The 22581-nt window shown below is 40.9% G+C and overlaps 1 protein-coding gene across 18 annotated transcripts in view; it reads right to left on the bottom strand.

Annotated features, from left to right (window-relative positions):
- Positions 1 to 243: 243 nt before the first annotated feature.
- The window catches only part of fnbp1b (formin binding protein 1b), a 55430-nt gene continuing 33092 nt past the window's right edge, over positions 244 to 22581 (bottom strand). For 2 of the 18 annotated variants that reach the window (XM_080876492.1, XM_080876478.1), the window contains exons 7-17: positions 20997 to 21125; positions 20290 to 20436; positions 17435 to 17626; positions 15679 to 15867; positions 10962 to 10976; positions 10619 to 10654; positions 8122 to 8231; positions 7903 to 8035; positions 7365 to 7485; positions 7081 to 7251; positions 4627 to 5701 (exon numbers count right to left, since the gene is read on the bottom strand). In XM_080876492.1, coding sequence (XP_080732618.1) covers positions 5523 to 5701; positions 7081 to 7251; positions 7365 to 7485; positions 7903 to 8035; positions 8122 to 8231; positions 10619 to 10654; positions 10962 to 10976; positions 15679 to 15867; positions 17435 to 17626; positions 20290 to 20436; positions 20997 to 21125 — 1422 coding nt within the window. In that variant the 3' untranslated portion in view covers positions 4627 to 5522. The other 16 variants (XM_080876487.1, XM_080876489.1, XM_080876488.1 and 13 more) reach the window with 15 other exon arrangements.

The raw sequence follows: 22581 nt of genomic DNA, 5'->3' as shown, positions 1-22581 counted from the left end.
CATCATTTTAATGGGCTAAATTATTAAAACATGAGTATAAAAATGACAAAAAGAATCTTTAGTTATAAAACAAAGTGTGTTACAAGTGGTCTGTGTTAAGAGTAATTAAATCATAAAGCCCTGCCATCACACTTTATCTGTCTCCATTCACATTGTGTTTTATGGTTCAAGTTGCTGATGCAGTTAATGGTGATTGATGTGACTTTTGTGGCTCATCGAGAGAAGAAAAACAAGCAGACAATACACCGTTTACTCTCCAGGCATATTTAATTGGCACAGTAAACACAATACAAAGTATTCAGTGCTCCAAAACACAAGCATGGCCTACCGAATGGAACACAAACGAAAAAGTGCAAAAACACACCATCTGGTAGACCTTACAAAGGAAAAGAAGTCTTACTTTGCAAAGCAGATAAAGTAATGGTAAGACTCTCCATAGTTAAAATAGATGTTTTCCTTTTTAAACTTTATTTATATACTCATATATATTTTCTCTAATTCCATCACGCCATTTCCACTGTACACGCGGGTTATTCTGGGGCATCGACAGAAAAGGTTTGTGGTGGTTTCGTGTCAGAGCAAAGCCTGCCCTAAAGCTACTGCTGCCTCATCGGATTTAATCATATCATTTGCCAGACATTGTTTGATCACCGTGATGTGTGAAGCGATGAGAGGGGCGAAAGCAAACGTGGTATTTGATTCAGCAGGGATTTGATCATTCCTTACATCGGCAGTCCAAATGATCAGTACGTCCATCATTCCTCCACACGGGGAGTGTTCATAAAATTCTGCATTAGACAAATATACGATGGCTTCATCCAAAACATAAAAACAATGTAACGGTTACTCATGTTTGCAGTTAAGGGATTTTAGTCCCATTCAGGTACAATAAGCAACAACATATCATTCCAGCTTTAAAAAAAGAAGAGAGGAAAAAAAAGGAAGAAAAAGAGAATCTTCACTCGTCATATATGAAACAAAAATGTTAAAAAATCACGTGCATTATGTGCCATTGAGCAGGGGGAATCAGTGGACATCATTTCTCTACCCTGACAGTTTCATGATTAGAAATTTGCCCCCTCAAGATAATCACATCTTCGTCTCCTCACCATACCACAGCGAACGTCAGCATCGTTCCTCCTCTCAGTGAAACCTGGTTAAGGCCCAAAACGGGTGATGATCGGCGTGTTGTCACATTTCAGTCAAAAACTCACAGGAAAACGATCACAGTATATTTTCATATACAGTAGACAGTAGGTGGAGCTTGTTACAAACATCGGGTGTAACTCATATCTTCATAGGTTTCATTTTTGGGTGCTGCTTGGACCAAGTGGAGCCACTTCCACAAGGTGATTAACTTTAAACTAACAACTTGCATTAGACGCTCTGATCAAAACATAGCAAACTAACACTTCTCATACGTACTGTACTTACAAAAAAACAAAACAACCTTGACCTATCTATGCATGAGATCATTCAGGAAAAAAGAAAAAAACAAAAAACATAATGACACTTTGGGTTCCTATCGTCCTTTTTTGTGATTAAACTACACAAATTTGAGATCACTTACTTTCTGTTAAAAACAGGGAAACATGCTTTCTGAACAGATGACTGAAAAAACATGTACGTAATTAAAAAAAAAGAAGAAAAAAAAAGACCCACAGGCACCAAACCCAAACAATAGCATTCAGGTTAATTCAAACAGTATGACTAGGCAATGAGGGTTAACTGAACTTAAAGGCTGGAGGGAAGGGGCGTAAGCAGGCTTAACACCCCCACCGCCTCCTCCAACCCGCCAGCACAGGGGCGAGGAGGAAGACAGGGCAAGCATGCAGCACACCACAATGCTGAGGGACCCCCGCCCTGTTGCAAAAGAAAAGAAAAAACAAAAAAAGGCTTAAAGCAGCCAAGGGAGCTAGCCTGAGCCGCCATAGCCTGACGGAGGGGGGAAGGGCTGTGGAGGTGAGGAAGGGGGTGGGGTGTGGTCAGAGAGAGGAACAGGCACCAGTGACAGAACAAGAAATGGCTGGATGGTATGGATGGTGGATGACACCATCATCTAGAGTTCTGCCCCTTCAGCTGGTCCTGGATATGTGGAAGTGATCTTGGTGAGGAGGAAAGTGGAAACTGTGACACAAAAGACCAACGACCACTGAGATCAAACGAACGTACATGAGAAGCACAGGAGACAAAGACAGATGATTAGCACCTTCAGTTCTTCTGATTCCAGTTAAGTGAAACCTGCAAATACAGAGCTGATTTAAGTGGAAGGCGTGAGTATGAGCATCTTGTGGCGTCAGATGAAGCTGGGATGATTCTGTCTCGAGTCAGTGAGCGAGCGAGCGTTTCATCCACCTGCTTCTTCTGTCCGTCCGCTCCTGTCGGTCTCCGTCCTGTCTCTGACCACACCCTCCTTCATGTATGTGTGTGTGTTTGTGTGTCACAGGGCAAAGGGAAGGAAAAAAGAGAAGTGGCAGAGCCAGGGAAGCCAGCAGCCTCAGTCATGACCGCACATGGTGCGAGCAGTTAGTTTCATTAAAAAGCAAAGCGTTGCTGCAAACAACATAAAGCCGTTTGTGTACTGCGGCTGTGACTGCTGAATGGGGGTTAAAAATGGAGAAGTTATGAGCACTAAATTTTCGATGCGTTCTGTCTAAACTTTTTCTTTTTGTTTGTTTGTTTGGAAAATTCAGATGCGTTCTAATCGGCCGTCTCTCTTTCTTTTAGACTCAGGTCATCTTTCTCTCTGACTCTGTGAGCATGTGAGGAACGTGGTGGTTTCTCCGAGGCTGCTTGCCCTGCCATTCCTCAGCCAGCCTCACACTTTTAGGAATCTGTAATTCAAAAAGGAAAATACAAACAACAAAAAATAACAAAAAGAAGAGTTAGCTTTAAAAAGAAGTGAAGACCAACCCATATATTCAGATATGGAGAGGAGGTCATTGCATTAAATATGAGACTACATTAAACTGGTACTACTACTGTATCTCCAAGAAAGACGTGTGTTGTACGACCTGAATTAACACAAACATGCATCTGTTTAACTAAAACCACTGGGCTTGAATGCATGTTAGAATGAAATGGCTGTACTATCACAACACGCTGTAATCCTGTTACGATAAAACTCCCACAAACGCCACAGCACACACCAAATTTCACAATTTCTGTGTGTTAAACCTGATGTAGAGTTACACCTCGCACATACGGCCATGCTATGGCTGTAACAAATCTTCAAAACTGATACAAGGGACCCTCCAACTCCCAAAATCATACTATATCTGGCCTGTAGTACTATTTTTAGATCTGTGGTGTCAAACATAAGACCAAGGGTCCAGAATCGGCCTGGCAAAGACTCCTAACCAGGCCCACTGGACAGCTTTGGAAATTTCTTTATAAGTTTTCCAGCTTAATCTTTAATGATAAAAAACAGCCTATAACTATTCACACTACACTAAAGTAATTCGGTTATAGAAAAAAAAAAATGAAATGACAGAAACGTTTTGTTTTGTTTTTTTTAAATGTGTATACAGTAAAAAAAAAAAGAAAAAAAAAAAAGGTATTTTCTGTGAATTAACAAAAGAAAAATGCTATTAATTACAGGGCAGCCAATGTGCTACACCTAAAACTTTTTCTGTAATTTGTTTCTTACCATTTAAGCCCAAAGAGTCATTCTAACAGATTTCTGTCATTTACTACAGCAGCTTTTCTTTATTATGTACAAAAAACTGAGATGTCCCGTTGAAATTGCACCTTATTTTAAAAAATTATATTAAGATATCTCAAAGTTTAAATGTTTAATTTGACTTTTTTTACACTTACAGAAAGAGGAGTAGAATGGGTATGCAGCTATATGTGGTCCACAGTGTGAAATGCTTTTGTCATCCCTGATCTAGACTGTTTTGGTGCGAGCAGATTTATGTAAAACCCGTTTACCTAAACTGTCTCACTGGGCATTCATAGCAGAGTGACAGCATGTACGATCGTGGCTCAGGAGTTAGTAGTTCGTCTTGTAATCGGAAGGTTGCCGGTTCGAGCTCGGACAGTCTCGGTCGTTGTGTTCTTAGGCAAGACACTTCACCCTACTGGTGGTGGTCAGAGGGCACGGTGGCGCCAGTGACTGGCAGCCTCGCCTCTGTCAGTGCAGCTGTGGCTGTAGCTACAATGTAGCTTGCCATCACCAGTGTGTGAATGGGTGGATGACTGAATGTGGGGTAAAGCGCTATACAAATACAGGCCATTTACCATTTACATCAATGGTGCCCCCCTCTGCTAATGTTAGCTAGCTGCATGGTTTTTACAGTTAGTGGATGTAGTTGCACAGTAAGAAAATAGCACTAGAGGCCAGAGGAAAAATGTGTAAATTCTATTTTGAGGTGAGTTGTGTCTTTAAAAGAGTGAGAGTGATTTTTGAGAGAGCCCTGATCTTGGAAAAGAGTAACAGAGCACTGAAACGACCTAGAGGCTACACACACACCATGCTTTTAGTGTAAACACTTCAGAGACCGATGCAAACAAACCACAAAGCTTTAGAGTCATGACCAGCTCCATATCCCAGCTCAGCCTCACCATACATAGTTTACTTCAGCTAATACTTCAGTCCTTTATTCTTTTACCACTGGCCTGCAAAAAAGGACCAGAACAGCCCAACACTGTCATTATCAAAAGGTGAATTTAGAAAAAGGAAACATTATAAGGCGGCTATTAATGTTATTAAACTGGACAATATTTTAAAAAATGACCCCTTACAGGGGAAAATAACTTGTTCTTGTTGTAACAACACTGTAATTTATCTAGAGCATGCAACACTTGAGAGGCAGCAGCATGATTTTTAATCTAGTTTAACCTACAAAAATATCTCTTGATATGTCTTCATACTGTACAGCTGATTTAAATTACATTTGCTTGATTGCACATTGAGCATTCTTTCTTTTTAGGTACGTCAAGTGACCAAAACACAATAACGTCTAATAATGTAACTTTGAGTTGATGGTCACTGCCTCTTCACATGGTGCTTACATTCACTCAGCTGATTTATCACCACACAGATTCAGCTTTGGCCACAGTTCTGGCTCAAAGTCTTAATTAACAGTGTTTTTATTTGGGTAGAATATTGTTATTCAACATTTTAAAACCTAAAAGAAAATCAAATACTGAATGTCTCAAATATACAGGTGATCACTGTTAGGTGCTGATTTGCGCCATCATGAGCTTTGAGTGTGCCATGTTTTATTTTCAATGACCACTAGGTGGCACTGCCGTGAATAAGAGAGGCTTCACCTCAAACACTTCTTAGACATGATATCTGATTGGCACAGCTCACGCTACCAGAAACAACTTTTCCAACTGTTATGAGGCACAATGGACAAATCCGATTGCTCCTTCTTTGTGGAGCGGCGTGAAGTGTCTGTGTGTGTGTGTGTGTGTCTGAACTAGCATCTATAATCTCTGCAACTTGCCCCATTCGTTCAGCACGTGAATGGAATACAGAGTAACAAAAACTGTCATAGCAAGAACTTGCTGAGTTAAATGTATGTCATAGCACCTTTGGCATTCGTTTCCAAAAACACTTCAACGTAGGATGTGGGCACGTATCCTTCCTCATCCTCGTTCCTCCGCACGCGTGTCCAGCCATCTCCTTTGTCTTCTTCTATGACGTACAACAGCTCACCCTCAGCCACGGAGATGGTGCCCTCATTGTGACCTGCAGGAGAGAACAGCCGCAAACCAACAGAAGATAAGAACGCTGGCTTTGTATATTAATAGGAACCATGTTGATTAGTAGCGCACTTTGAAAATCAGAGATGCAAGAAAAGAGGAAGCAAAACCAGATGCTGTACAGCAGGGATATAGTCAGAGACTACTTGTAGAAACTCCACAGGCACTTTAACATGTCCTGAGTCAACATATATGAATAAGCACAGGTAGTTTTAACAATTAGTAGTGCTTCATGTGATCCACCCATTTTAACAGAAATTCTAAATTTAATCTATTTCTGAAAAGTAAACATTTATGGATACATTAGTTAGGAAAGTGTTACTCAGTGTAAGCCCCTCTTATTCAGTTTTGGAGCTGGGGGGCTGGGGTTGGGGAGCCAAGATGTTTGAGGCCCTACAAAAAACCATAACCAGATAATTAAGGGAATACAACTCCAAGATGAACGTTATTGTGTTACAGTTTATTTGTTTTTTGTGATGTCGTTATGTGGTTAAACTTTGCTGCTTTGTTAAAGGTTGTGCTTTGCTCAAGTAGATCTCAATAGACCAGATTCCAGTAAGTTTAATCTTTTACGCTGTACTTGCGTAACACAATTATGTGGAAACCTTATCTGTAATCAAATTGCTTTTTTGAGAGTACACTCCTTTTTTACTTTTGAACAAATGTTTGAGTATGAAGGTTTTATGCCAAAACACAAGGTATACAGGGCGGTGAGCTCTCTGGAAATATGTGTAACTGTAATTCATTTACGTGACTGTAATCTGCAACAGTAGGGACTGGGGTTATTCCTGGGACTTTTCTCTCATTTCTTGTTGCCAGTAGGGCGGGTAGCATTTGGTTATGTAGCCTTGCTGAAAGAAAAACCCTCCAGAATGACTGAATGACTGCAGTATTACAGAATTACTTTATTACTGCTATTCTAATATTCATGATTATGACTCATCAAAGGTCTGAAAAACTGAAAAACAACTGAAAAACTAGTTTAACCTATACAATGAACCACAATTTCACCGTTAACCCAGCAATCGCTACAGCTAAAGTAAGATAGATCTTTACCGCCTCTTTATATGCACTGAGCTTTATGTTTAGCAGCTTTGAATAATTTTCCAAATTTGATTTTGAAATAGTGCAACTGAGAAATGAGTGTATTTTTATTCATACTCCTCCACACATTTGAACACAAAGATCGCATCCCTACTCCTCCTCCTCATTCAGAGGAAACAAACTCCTCCACCCGTTTTCCATCAGACTCAGGTTCAGCTTATTTCCAGAAATAACGGGACCTCAGCAGCAGCCACCAGCCAACGAGCAGGCTTCATACTTACATTGACCGTTTTTATTTTAAACCAATGTGGCTGCAGTTACCTTCGAAGGGATACAAGGCTTTGCAGGTGCCGATGGTAGGCAGGACCTCCTCATCATCAAACTCGTCATCGAACTCCGTCGTGGTGGTTGGGGTGGGGATGGGTTGGGCTTTGACCTGAACCTCTGAATTCTGCTCCTCTGTGTAGCTGCCATCCGGGCTGCTCAGGGGCCAACACACACACAGTAAATATACTGTGAAAACACACATCGATTTCTTCCCAAAAAGTCATGTGTGTTACAAACTCTGGGTTCTGTGGCTGCTTTTTGCCAAAGTATACCATACCTCTCTCTGTCCTGTGCACAGTTGTTGCTCACTGTTGTGCTATTCTGGGTCTCATAGAGTCCGCTTTTCCGGTGTGAATCACTCTTAGACGGCATCCTCTCCTCCACCTCTGCTAACCAGCCCTGAAACACACGCAATCATTATTTGCCTCTAGCTTTTCATTTTTATTACATGACAACTTGGACGAATGACAACTTGAGGAATTCTTTTTATCTGTGATAACTTTACATTCGGCAAGGACCTAGCACAGAACGAACACCTCATCCTTGCATTCCCCCATTTATTTACACGGTTAAACCAGGCCATTGTTCTGGGACTTCTCTCTCTGCACAGAGAACATGGAACATGCAGCCAATCCCTGCAGCTGCCTTGCATCTTCTCCTAATATGGATAAGCGACAGTCTTCTTTGGAATTACCCCAGCTGGAGATGTGTGTCTGAGCTCCTCATTATTTACTGTTTCAGATAAACCAAACAACACAGCCTTGCCAACATTAACACTCAAAAAGGAATAGGGGCTCAGACAGACACTGAACTTACCTCAAATTTCTGTACTTCAGACTGGAGCTTCTCAATGTTTTGACCTATTTCTGTTAGCCGGGGGTCCACACTGGCCGGGTCTCCCATCTGAGGGTTCTTTATATACACGTCTTTCATCTTAGTCAAAGCATCTCTGGAAGAGCAAGTATTTGTAAGTCTTTGAGGCTTCAGAACAGAATGGAAAGATTTATAACGCTAGATTAAAACCCCTCTGAATACCTCTGGTCCATTTCTTTTTGTATGTCTTTACTCAGCTCATCGATCTTGCCCTGCAGCTTCTTCCTCCTCTGCTCTGGCGGCAGGTGACTGAAGTCCTCCGGTACAGAACCCTGAAAAAAAAAAATCACACCATGGAAACTTTTTTAAATACTCAAAGAAAATAACCAACTTCAGTAATCCTTTTTGTGCCTTAGCAGGAATCAGTTTTTGATAGGTGCAGTATCTCTCTCTGTTTTTGGGGTTTTTTCTATTTTTTTTTTTAACCCTGTGAAACAAGACTCAGGGATAAATGGGTATCAGGGTAAATAAATGGAGCTCCTGTTAGGCTTTAACTGAATCACTGAAGGAGATACTGCAGCCGCTCTCTAACACACTGTGATATTTAGGATGTTTAGCTCTGTAGACTTGAGGCCTTTCACCTATTCAGTCGCCACACCTAATTTAGAGCTCTGTAAATGCAACGGAAATGTAATAACGTTTTGGCCACATCCTTTCATTGCATATAGTGTTTCAGGGTCAGCTAGCTAATGGATCTGTTCTCTGACAGGAACGGCTCTTTCTTAAAATGAAGGTTATATGAGCTGCAAGAGGTTGGCTTGACAGGAGTCATGTTTCCTGCTGAGACTGTAATACTGAATAGAATGAGTCATGCTGCTCCGCTGCCTCTCAGTCTTTCTGTAAACATCTGTAAACAAAGCATCAAAACTAATAAATAAATTGATCAGTAAGGATAAGGTAATTAACTAGCTGCTTCTGTAAGTCTTGGAATAACTCAGAAATGTTGGTACTGCAGTACAGCTTACTTGATACATGGTTTAATTTTTTGGACCCTATATATATATATATATATACTGCGTTCAAGCTACTATTGTTGTTTAAAAACAATTGACTATCCATAGGTTTTAATGATAGGATTTCGCAATAAGATGCAATGAGGCCTTTGTTTTATATTGTTACTCCATTTGGGGCAGCATTGTGGTTCAGTGAGTTTATGATTAGCTGGAAAAAAAGAACGAAAATAGTGACATATCGGCAGAAAATCTTTGAACTGTGTGGACTGAAGAGGTCAAGGCCTGTGATTGGATCTCATTGAGATGGGTCACAGTGGCACCACAGGAAATAAATGCTGGATCTACAGCCTGGAGGTCAGGATTCACATCACATGAGCCAGATAGTTACCACGGCAACCTTACCCCTTCTCCCCGTATCAGCATGCAACACTTAAAGGCATGCAACACAACAAAGATCTGTCAGTCAGCATGCAGGCATGTCATGCTCTCGTATCAGTGAAACATCACAGTACAGAAATGACTCATTAGTGTTTACGTATCCACGTATCCTCAGACTAGTGAGGCACTACGATCTAAATGTAAATTTATTCTACGTGATTAAATTTAATCAATAAACAAACTAAAACTATATGCAGGCATTTAGTAACTTGATGTTGTAGTCAATAAAGTTGATGGACTGTTAGAAAAGGTTCAAACTGATCAGTCTTATTTGACTCAGGCACTGACGTACAAAAACAAACCAAGCATATGCTGTAAAATGTCAACATTTAAAAAAAAAATTTTTTAAACTGTTTAAAATTTGCGAAAATGCACTTGTTGACTTTCTTTTCAGAAAAGAAACTCATGTCTGTACAAATATGCTTAACATAAAGACTGGAAGGACAGGGAAACAGCTGTCCAGAGGGGAAGATCTCCTCCTTTCTGCCTTGCATGAAGGGCGATACTCTGATGTTATGTTACATCAACTACTTCTTCTTTGAAGCTATGCACCATCCCATCAACACTCCCCCTGTGCAAAGCAACTTACAAATCAACATGGAGAGACACGACTCGGACTCATGTGGATTTTTGAAAATGAATTTTGCTTAATTATCCACTTAAAGCTTTTTAGTTTTGTTTGCCGGAAACACAAAGAGATTCTCTCTGATCCGCTTTGATACTAAAGGCGAGTCACAGGCAAAGCAGGCAGGCCATTTCTCCAACTGGGATATACCAGTTAGCCCTAAAAACAGATATGAGTTTCTCGTCTTATTGCCAATACCTAATTAGTCCATTTTGGGGTTTTTTTTTCCCACATATTTAAACAGGTAAAACAGATAAAGTACTGTTAGAGAACTTTTAGGTTTTTCTGCATAAAGCCAGGACAGCTGTTTCCCAGTACTTCCAGTGTGTATCACTATTATCCCTTAACACACCATAAAGTGAATGTTTCAAAATATGAAAAGGATTCCCAAAAGTATTAAACAATTTCACTAATCCTTATGTTTTGAGGAAATCCTCGCTAGTGTTAGATTTACAAACCACACACAAAAATATCAATAAATCAATAAATGGAACCGAAGTGGCATGCAGTGTAAGGACAGGAGCTCGCTTTCTACAGATCGGCAATTAGTATATGTTACAGGGACATACAATCAGCTGAGACAAGAAGGACTACGAGACAGACTAAAGGACAGACAAATAAAACACAGAGTAAATCTGATCACCTCAATGAGATTCCGGACGTGGGAATTGAGTGTGATCTGCATCACAGAGACCACAGACACATTTTGGGAGAGACAAAACGGGAACACAATCACAACATAAAAACAAACAAACAAACATAACACAAAAATGAGACAGCGACGTGAGTCTCAGGTCCATTGTTGTGTTACAGCAAAACTTAATTAATAATTAAATTAGATCCAAAACAAATAAAATGAGGAAAAAAAGAGCACACCAAAAACATATCAGCGTACAGAACGTTATTGAGACTGTGTTACTGGGACGACGTCACATGCGTGCTATGGTCATGCCGCTACGGTCGTGCAGTTATACGGTCATGCTTACCAGCTTGAGAGAAAGCTTCATGGGGGGAGAAGAGAGAAAAATGGCGAAGAGCAGGAGAGAGAAACAGACAACAGATAAAAGTCAACATGAGGAGAATATTACGGCCATTTGTTTTATTTTCCTTTCAACAAAAATTGTTTCCGTGATTTTTATAATAATGTTTTACTCTGCCAGACTTCACCATAAAAGGAAAAGAGGGTAAAGTAGTTAAAACTTCAAGAATCTGATTTATATACTAGCTGTGTAATTACAAAAAAAGCTCTATCAGAAACGATTTTAGCTACTAAGACCCCGCTCTTTTTTTTCATGTGGTGAAGTTTAACATTTCTAACATGATGAATTCATGAGAAATGGGAAGAAAAGTTGGCTAACAGGCCAACCTACTGCAAAAGCATGAAGTCACTGAGAAAAATTAAGGGAAGACAGATGCAAATTAAGAAGTAGAGGGAGAATGACAACGACGACAGAGGACAATGTACCCTTTACTTCTTGATCCCGCTCTGCTGCCTACACAATGACACACAGGGCACAGCAGAGGGCGCCAAAAGCATGTTACCACATTAGCAGGTCCATATGTTGACATGGAGGCAGATACTGTACACAGACAAACTGGAGAGATGCTTTCAGAAACCAAATATTCACACTCGTGAAGAACAGCTTAGAAATAGACGGGTCTCTAAATTTTGCAAACTCAAGTGGCTCAGTGAAAGCCAAAAATTAAAACAGCGATAGAATTTGGCGAGGGACTTTGGAGAGGATATGGTTCTGAATACAAAGAACAGAGCAGGTTAACAACAACAACTGGTTGGTAGAGCCAGAGCAGATGACTTGTAATCCTGTTAAAAGGTCACATGCTGGTGCACCGAGGAGCTCTACTCACTTAGATCCACTAATCAAGTCATCCACCTGTGAATGGCCTTTTATGGTCATTGCTATGTGATCCCCCCCCCCCCCCCCCCCACACACACACACACACCTTCACATGTATAAAAACTACTTTGTAGAAGTGCAGGCAAAGACACAGGCCTTTGCTTCTGTCACCGGTGGGTCATATATGGACTTTGTATCCGGAAATGAAAAAGAGAAATTTTTGTCTGAAAGTTGATAAAAACTGAAGTGAAAGAATCAAGTAAAGCTGGTCCAAAAGATCCTTTCATATTCTTTCTCACAATTTAAATAAAAGCTATGTTTGATGTTTTTGTGAAATTAAAATGTTTATAGAATAATTAGCTAAAAAGTCTAAGCTGGTCTGCTTCTGTACGACACATTATACTCCAATTTTATGCTCCCTTTCTAACAACAGGCCAGAAAAAAATGTGAAAATTAGCCTTTTAAGCTAGCTTCGACTTTTGCATTCATCATTGCATTGAGGACTTGTTTTCCTTTGAACAAAACTGTTTGCACTCATCAGCCTGGCTTTCAGGATTTCTCAGCGCTACCTGACGAGCAGCATAACTTCTTTTCTGCTGTCAGTTGCTTTCGGTTTTGTTTACAGTGGGTTTCCTATAAATTAGCAGCTTGAGTCAATAACTGCTGTTCATTTTTACATTTATGTCTCTAGCTGTTTGTTTTATTACTAAGTTTATGTGTGATTTATCATGGGACCACTTAAAAGCTGCAGCTTTCCGTAAAGAGCGTTTTAGATTTGTTCTTGAGACAGACACAGATCAACAGTTATATTACAGACAGATAACACTGCTGCACTATGGCACACCAGCACAAAGAAAGCCCCAGAGGGGTAAATTCTGGGTACTGTAAGCTGGACCCAGACCCAAAGTGTAACCAGCACCTCGTGTCATACAGCCACATGAGGTTTAATAAGTAAAGAGCGGTAATTCCTCAGTATCATAAATAGCGTCCTTATAACTCTCACATCCTCAGGTGCTTGTGACACTTTGTGAATTGACCCCTTGTAGATGCTCAGTGGGGAAGCCCTGAAACAGCTGCGAGACACAGCAGACCCCAAGCTGGCACATGTGATGAGGGATGAAGTCATCATTTTCTAAAATCATTCTTCCGACTCTGCACATGTCACAACCATGTGATCAATACTGAGCCAAACACAGACACTAGCCTCCTTTGTGAGCATGTTTTGCTTCATTAATGGTGAAAATTTCCTCAGACAATTATTAATGAGGCTACTGCCTGTGTTATACATGGCTTTTACTAATCACACACATCCACAACTATTCAATGTTTATACACGCCAAATACACACCTGTTGTCTCTCTCTCACACACACACACACACACACACACACACACACACACACACACACACACACACACATATCTGGTGTGGTGCTCACTGAAGCCGAACACACACACACACACACGCACGCACGCACGCACGCACGCACGCACGCACACACACACACACACACTTACAACATATTGCCTTGCTTCAAAAGCATACGTGGGTCTGCCCAGAGTCCTCTTCATTAGCTCTTTGTGATAAATGAGAGAGCGCGGAGATTGTTGCTGTGTGGTCATCAGAGAGAATAAAGCTTTGTCAATAAGAACTTGGGAAACAACACTGATGTGCTTGAGCTCTTATACTGTATGCTGCCTTAATTTGACTCTCAAGACACAGACGCATTTTCTTTTTTCTCAGAAGCAACACACGTGCACGCACACATACAGTGACTGGGGATGAATTAGACATCTCATATGCAGTGCACACAAGCTCTCCTGCAGGTGTAGACATCCTGCCATTGCGCGGAGACACAACACCCCACCCCCACAGACACGACTACAGCAACACTTGTGTATTTTATTTGTTTTCCTACAGCTGTAATGACAGAATGTGACTGTAAGAGATTTTATTGGTGGATTTTCAAACAGGGATTGTGCTGGAGTTACATTTGAGTCTTTTCAAGACAATAACCAAGGGAAAGTAATTATTTAGTATATTATATTACTTTTTAGGTTAAACATTTTCTGAATCAAATTAAATGCTGTGTACCCATATACGCAACACAAAAAGGATGGATGGATTAAGCAATGATAAATGGTTTTTATCATGTAGGGCTTTAGGCAAATTACCTTTTCCCATTATGACATGGTGAGCTCCCTACTCTAGCTCTCCAAAGCCTTCTGCACATGCACTGTCTTCTGTCACGATACCACTTTTTGATTCAGTGAGTAACATCGCTGAGAGGTCACAGGCACGTACAAAACCACATCTTAACATTACCACATACGTTAGTCCAATATATTTAGACTTCCTACAGACTTATGATGATGACCCTAGTTTGAAAAGACAGTAGAAGAAAAAGGAAGAGAAAATAAGCCTTTTACCTCCAAATGGTGATAAAGTGCTTGTTACCATGGTTACCTACATTTTTGATGTTTTATTAGATTTATTCCAAAAAGAAAGCAATATTTTAACACGGTAATCTACATCAACCAGCATCTAAACACAGAAAATAAACTTCCACTAGATGTAAAAACACCTACAGATCAATTCAATGCACCCTCGTTAGGAATGGAAAGCAGTACTGATGAATTTAAAGATCTCCACAAGGCTTTCCGGTCTGATAAAGCTTTTAACCTTTAAACCTTTATTCAGCCTTTCTTATACCATGAAATGTTAGAATAAGGTCAAACTTCAGTTTAATCTGTGCATAGTTGAAAACAATGCATCTGATTTAACTCTTTTTATCAGTCTTCTCATGAGCTGTTGCAACACATCCGCTTTTAGAAACATGCACTTCCTGATAGACCTGCTCGAAAAAAATACGCACTTCCCTCTGCACTGCCTCATTTTAATCATTTCCTCTTCGATACTCACACACTGCACTACTGCAACACATTGTTCTTTTGCCTTTTCAGACGTCATGTTAGCACCAATTCAAACCAATGTTTTTACTCTGAACTGCTCCCATTTCAAATTATGAGCATAAACAAAAAAACGATATTTGTGGAGTCCGGAAGGAACATTGGGAGTTACAGCCCATTCCTGAGGTCACGGACAACTGGAGAGTGAAGTAAGAAAGGACAGGAAAGCATGCTGTGACCTTCCCCAGCAACTGTCGCCTGTATCTCTACAAAACACGCACTGGACTTTAGAGCAGAAATTGTGATGACACACACAAGGGCACTGGAGAGGTGCTGATAAAACCATCCCTCAGGAAGTTGTCTAAACTTACTCTCCCACCATACCAATCGCTTGATTCATACTTGAAGGTTTAACCTTCTTCTTGGTTCCTAGCACGTGCAAAACCCAAAACAATCTGCCTCCAGCATAGACTGCAGAGAAGAGCACAGGGAGCAAGTGCAGTCTTCATGCTACTGCCAACACTGCTTAGGCTCCTTAGTTTCTGTCAGAAGGGGAAGGTGGTAGAGAGGGACTGTCATTGTGAGCACAGTTAATCTGAAGAATGAAGGGACAAGATGAAGAGGCTGTTGGTGAGTAGGACACATACCATGGAGTCAATAGGTAATGGTAATGCTCTACAGAAGCATGCTAGAGAAGCACAAAAGCTGAGCACTGTATGAGTGAAGGTGGGACACTTGTTGGAGGTCGCGTTGCTTACACTTGATTGGTTACTGGCAACAGAAGTAATAATGATGCTGTAGCCATCATGACCATCCAAGAAAGCTCAGCACGTCTTTGGATTATTCACTCATACAGTGTAGCAGCCACACAGCTCAGGTACAGGTGTACAGACACACAAACACAGGCACAAAGCTGGCTTGGACACACACACACTTACCCCTCGCCTCAGGCTCCGGAGGCAGTGCATTTTGGGTTTGGAGGCCATGAAGTCGTTGAGGCGGTGGGAGAGGGGCTCCTTGTGCTGCTTGGGAGACTGGGGGTCGTTGGGAACAGCAGAGGGTGAGGGTGGGGATGAGGCTGGGGGGGCAGGTGGGGGCTGGTGGGGGGACGTTAACAGGGACATAAGCTACCAATAAGAGAGGGAGCCGTGACGGAGAGGAAGAGGAAAAACGTGGAAGAAGAAGAAGAAGAAGAAGAAGGGGTCGAGAATCCAACGAAAAAAGACAAAGGAGGAAAAGGAGGAGGGAACACAAAACAAAATAAATAAGCCTCCTACAAATATTAAAAAATAAACACACGCAACAGAAAACCCAAAGGAACATAAAAGACAACCAAAGGGATGTCAAACCCAGAGTAGCAGTTATGTTGTGGGAAAAAATAAACTGTTCAACACATAAAACAAAAAAATTAAAGAATTAAAAAGAACAAAATGACCAGAGTGAGTAGAAAGCGCACAAACGTGTTAAAGCAAGCAGATGCACAAAGCAAACAGCGAAGAGTTTCAAAGCGCATGCCGGCTTCCATTTTAGAAACCACCGTTTGAGTTTTGTTTTTTTACTTTCCCAACCTCGTCAACATGCCAGCTAAGACGAGTAATTCACCACATCCCCGAGGATAACAGCTGCTGAATTTGAGGCCATCATCAGCCTAATCTAATTGCTTATTGCGGCTCTAAAACATCTGACTGCATAATTCATCAACCAGCAGTTAAGGAGAGAGAGTGAAGCAGTGATGAGTTTTAGGATACCACATGATGCACATTGCACATGCACTGGTGCGCGATTAAGAAATCTTTTTTTTTATTCTGTAAACCAATATTGTTTTTGTGTTTCTGTTGGCATGCATGTGTCCTTGTGTGCATGTACAGTGTAAATACCTCTCTGTACACTATGCTCCCAAATTCTGCCTTTACAAGTTTGCCTTAATTTTGGGAGGTTGCACCATTTTCTGCACACCAGGGTTTCTCATGTAGCATTGCACAAACTCGCTTTCTCCCTCACCCACACAGACGTGCACACACACACACGCGCACACACTCACAAACGATTGCTCAATCACACTCTGTTCTAATTCAATACCAACAGTGCCACCAGCCCATAAGACAGCCAGAGATCAGTCTTGATGTTTAGACACAGGAAGCTAAAGGAAGCTACTCAAGGATGATCAGTCAGTGGAAAAGTACTGAGGGAAGACTGTTACATCAGATCCAAGAGGAAGTTAATATCTGCCACTTGAGTCCGTTCATAGAGTGAAAAGTAGAAATATATTAGTGTGTGTTATGAAAGGTAGGCTCCAAAATCGGTGAGGGTGATTGCCAGGGGAGGAAACGGGTGGCAAATAATAACAACAAAAATGGCAATAATAACAGAGAACTAGCAATACATTTCTGAAGTTAACATAGTGAACAAAAGTCAAAAAAATCTATTAAAAATATATAAATTTAATACAGAATCAACACCAAGACTGTAATACACACTACAAACACTGAACACATATATTTCTACAGCCACTAAATAAAAAGTCATAAGAACAAACATAATGGGACCTGTAATATCCCTCCACCCCAGCCCATATAAATCTCCTGAAAGTGCAAAGTGAGCTCCAGGCGAGGAAACTGCACCACAACTAGTGATGTTTTGCAATACGTTCGGGTGTAGCAGTGATTTTTGAGTAAGGTGTTCATTCATTGTTACCTTGTTCTTGTTCTTAATGAAAGGCCACAGTTTGCTTTTGGCCTTGACACCAGGCTTCTCTTTGCTCTCTTTGGTGTTGGACAGGCTGGTTTCAGATACTGTCCTCTTCATGGCCTGGCCATAGTCCTCAAACTCTACATCTCCTGGGGGCTCGAAACCGGACTTGAAGGACTCCACCACCTGCTTAGAGTCCTAGTGAGAGACAACAGTTGCAGCAGTTAGCAGAACCCTTAATCCTGGAACCTCTTTAATTGCGTCAACGACTTTTTCAAAGTAGCTTTTCAGATACCAAACAATAACTAAAGGGAGGGTCTTTGTTGTTTGAGAATGTCTCGAGCATCATAGGTCTGGTGATTATACGCAACACAAATGTGGCCCGGTGACTCAGTTGTTTATATCACTTTCTCTCTGATAACAATTCAAGAGTGTGTCAAGAAAGAAGAGAAGCTGGAATTACTCAGTTTGTGGCCTACAGAAGAAAGAGGAAAAGGCCTAAATCTGTCAGGCAGGAGTTATGAGCAAACACTGAGGTCGGGGATACAGCCAGGCTTCTCAGACACAGGAAGACGCACATTCATCAGTTGCAGTGCACACCAGCCTTTCTGAACTGATAATAGCAAAGGGTCTGGTTGGAGTTAGGATCAGGGGGTCAGAGATCTGCTCTTGTGTCCTCCATATGTGAGAGAAGAAGAAAAGAGGAAGAGTATCTGCCAGAGGAAAAGTAGCATGTGATGTGTTATTCCCTGCCGTTGTTTACTCCAGCACAGAATCATCTTCCTGGAGCCTAGCCAAGGACACACACATACACAGCTACACATACACAAACTATGTGATCCCTGCGGATGGTTTCGGGGTTTTTTGTCATACAGCAGGCAGCCAACATGTGACAGCTCAATACATCACACTTTTAAACACAGGCAAATGCTGCTCTCCTTTTACCTATTTAAATAATAAGCAATGAGACACAACCTTAATCCTTGGTTTACGTTTTCTTTAAGGAATTGTCTGACATATTAGAAACTGCCTTGTTCTCTTTCCAGGAGAGATAAATGACAAGACTGATAAACCTCTCACATCTGCCTATGAAATATGAAGCCGCAGCAGCTGGCCAGCTTTCTAAACTTAGCATAAAGACTAGAAACGGGGCAAGATTTAACACATTAATGTGTGCGCTTTACAGCTACTCATAGCTAGCCTTTGTTACCATTTACCAGAGTTAGGCTACCTAACTCTGTGTTACTCTGTTCAACTAAAAACCATGTCTGTTAACCGGCATTCATCATCTTTAAGGTAAAAAATAACGGTGTTGAAGTTTGCATTTTATTCAGATCCACTTTAAACATATTTGAATAAAAAAGAGTAGCCAAAAAGGAAGCACTAAATGCCTAATTCTCTGTGACTTTTCGTAATATATTCTCAAAAACGCCTTCACTTGATAAATGCTCCTAAATATACGTGTCTTTCAGATTTCACATCCCCAGTGTGCAGCTCTGTCAGAAATGGTAATCCTACAGCCAAAATGGATATAATCCTAATGACACAATCACTCTTACTATTTCAGTCTTTATAAGTTTCCTTCCAAAACCACACATATTACACAATTGCTTTCACCAGGTGTGAAGTACATCTGTTGAGGGATTAATGGAATTTTCTGTCTAATATCAGCGTAATACCCCTTTAAGGAGGAGTATTTTTAACACAGAAAGCTAAAGAATTAGTGACATACAAGCTAAAGAAATGTATGTCACTAATTTTCCTTACTGTAAGAGGGGACTATAGTAATTGAATAAGCTTGTACAGCTTTTCTATTTACGACAAGGTCCTCCCACTTTGTTTGGAGAGGCGAGGTGTTTTCACCTTTTAACAAGTCCCCCAAGACTTCAACTACTTGTTGTTTAAGTGAAAGCATAATTGGGATTGTGTGGGTTGTCAGTGATAGACTGGCTGATTGAGTAATAACCCCCATACAGTGATGGGTTAACCAAGACCTGGTTAAGAGGTACATGTATATAGTATACATATATAGCTGGCAAGACACTAGGTGCAGACTGTGCAGAGGTGCTCCTGAGACAATCCAACATATAATAGTAGGGGTTCAAGATGCTAACAGGCAGGGCGTATATGGAATGCCATAACCAATTTTCTGGCATAGTATACAGGAACATCTCTGCTGAGTATAGCCTGGAAGTCTCAAGATGAAAATGGGATAACCCCCCCCAGGCCCCCAGAGTACGCTAAAACTCTGTGGGACTTCCAGATACAGACAGACAAACTGGTGATGGCTAACCAACTGGACATAGCAGTGGTGGACAAGCAGAGAGGACGACTGTAGTGACAGATACAGCTATACCGAGTGATAGCAACATCTGGAAGAAGGAACACAGCAAGCTCAAGAAGTAACAAAGGCTGAGAGAGGAGCTAGAGAAGATGTGCAGGATGAAGGTAAGAGTGGTCTCCATGGTAATGGAGCAGTAACCCCCAAGCTGGACCCAAGTTTGAAGGATAAAGACCACCCAGATATTATAATATATACAGAGAGAGGCTGTAGAGCAGCTGTATATGCTGTATATGCTTCTTCCACATGCTACCGAGGCCCTGTTTGTTAAATGAAGAAATTGTTTAATTGCCAGTATGTTTTGTTTCTTTAGACTTCAGTCATCCAAAAGATCTTCCAAGTTTTTCATTAGCAAAACCCACATTCTCCGATACTCAACCCACAAATGCATTTTCCTTACTATTGTGGCACCATTTAAGGGGAAATACACAGGCTTTTCAAGGTTATAGGATTTATTGCCAATTAGTATTGTTACCACAAGGAAATAATTGACTAAATGGATAAATAGACAGATACTCACAGCCTTGGGCTCAATGGACTCGGCAGCATTTGTCATGCCATCTAAACATTTTCCCACAATGGGCAGCACCTGGCGATCCACGTCTGCAAATGTCTTCATGCACACTGATATCCTCTCAATTCTTTTCTCCTCCATGTCTTGAAGTTTCTACAGTTCGATACAAGCATATTTATACATAAACAAAAGTGTGGGTAGAGTTTGACTGGAAAAAATCAAAAACCCTTTAATCTATCTCAAAGTTCTGTCTTTTGATGCTGTCTTTGATGGTCAGACCAAACAACACTGGAAATGGGAGCGCTCAAAAATCATGAACTTTACAAAACAGTGAATTCAAAGTCACAAACTTTGTAACTGTAAGATGAAGATAAGACAAAAATAACTGCACTTAAAATAAGGACTGCTTGCTTCTGTCAGTGTTTCCTGCATGACAAAAATGTAATTTTAGCAACAGACCTGCAGGGGGGGTTGAGTGTAGCGAGTTGCAAACAGCTTTGAATTCACAAGATAAAAGTGCATTACTGTGCAATCATTGGTTACGTGAGAAAAAACAGAAAAAACAGAAAAAAATGCAATAATTTTGGAGGTGTTAATATTCTCACGTGGGAAGAGTAAATAATTTCTATTTAATGGTGACACTGATGAACCAAAACCAGCTTTATGACAAATCGGCTGAGGTAAATCATACACTGCAGAGCTGTTGTATGTACCTGGAATATGTTGGGAATAATTGTATAGTAATGTTCATTCTGTTCCTTGTTGAACTTCTCCAGGTAGGCGGCGTATTCGCTCTTACTGTCACTAGCCATCTGGTGCCTCATCTGAGCTTGCTGTCGTGCCTGAAGAAAAAACACACACACAAGCACATATATCACAACCACATTCTCTTCATTAACCTCGTGTCCCCTGATGAAAACAGACCACAGACACAGCCAGAGCATAAAAACCTAAATGAGTCAACTATTTGTGTATATGAGCACTCATGCATATGTACACACATATTCACAGAGAGCTTGTGAATGCATATCTAAAGGTGCAATTCAGAGTTGTGAAGCAGCAACAGCCTTTGGCATTAGATTATATGTAGGGCAGAACAAACAAATAAAGAAGACGACAACAGCCTGCACAGGCTGCAGAATGGAGGGATTTGGATTTTCTCTGTCCGCCCCGTCTGGCCTGCCTCTGCTGTCGATAATGTTGATTATTTTAAGCTAGTCTAAGGGAAGGAAGGAAGGCAGTCAGAAATGCTGCAGGAGAGGCCTATTACGAATCTAAGCAGATGGAGATGAGATTATCTCAGCTAGACAGCCTGTGCGGGTTGTGTGTATGTGCGTTAGTGTTGCGTGCAGCTAAGTACTCCTATCTGTTTCCTCTTTCCATCAGACCTAAGGCCGTCCTCACATAAATACTGATTTCAATGGGTCATCTGTAACAAAGAGTTACCTCATGAACCTGTGATTGTGATCAGCATTTAATCTGCTGAAGGCTACACAGAAAAAAGAGCAGCTGTATAACTGTATGAGCCAGCCAAGGAAACATAACCCTGATCTCTCATAGTGAAGAGGAAACATTTAAAGGACTTCATCCAGTTTTCACCTACACACCGAACTAAGAGCAAGAGCAGAGTATCTCTAACTCACTGACTCATTTACTCACACACACACACACACACACACACACACACACACACACACACACACACACACACACACACACACACACACACACACACACAGTACATCGAGACACACGTCAGATACAAAGGTACATTATTTCCAGCACATGAGGGATGACAAATGATACCTCAGTGGAAAATGATTGGCTGTGAGTCACACAGCCTACGAAAGACAAGGAACGTGAAATCTAGAGAAAAGCTAAAAAGTACATGGAGAAGTCCAGCTGTTTAAATTCTAAACGCCAGCATGTGAGCATGCATTTAGCGTATGTGCTTTGCAAGTGTAGGTGCATGCAAAGTGTACTGAATGTGTTTAGAAATAATGAGGGTACGCGCTATCACCATGGTAACTTTGCCAGTGCTTCAAAACGAGTTGCTGTGCCTGCAGCCACATCACATCCTGTTGTCATTTTCTGGAAATTACCTGTTTTGCTAGCTGTCACTAATGGGTATAAATACATATTTACACATTTCAAGTTATTTATCTAGCTGTCAAATGTGGATTTTAAAGAAGAGTTTGATGAAATAATGAGGATGTGGAACACAAACTGCATGAATGTTTATAAAGGTTTGACTTAGCATAATCAGCCTTTCTCTCATATTTCTTACACATAAAAATC

Source organism: Rhamphochromis sp. 'chilingali', assembly GCF_963969265.1.
Source record: "Rhamphochromis sp. 'chilingali' genome assembly, chromosome: 2".
Lineage (NCBI taxonomy): Eukaryota > Metazoa > Chordata > Actinopteri > Cichliformes > Cichlidae > Rhamphochromis > Rhamphochromis sp. 'chilingali'.
Note: the sequence above shows the minus strand (reverse complement) of the source record. Positions and strands in the feature narration are given on the sequence as shown.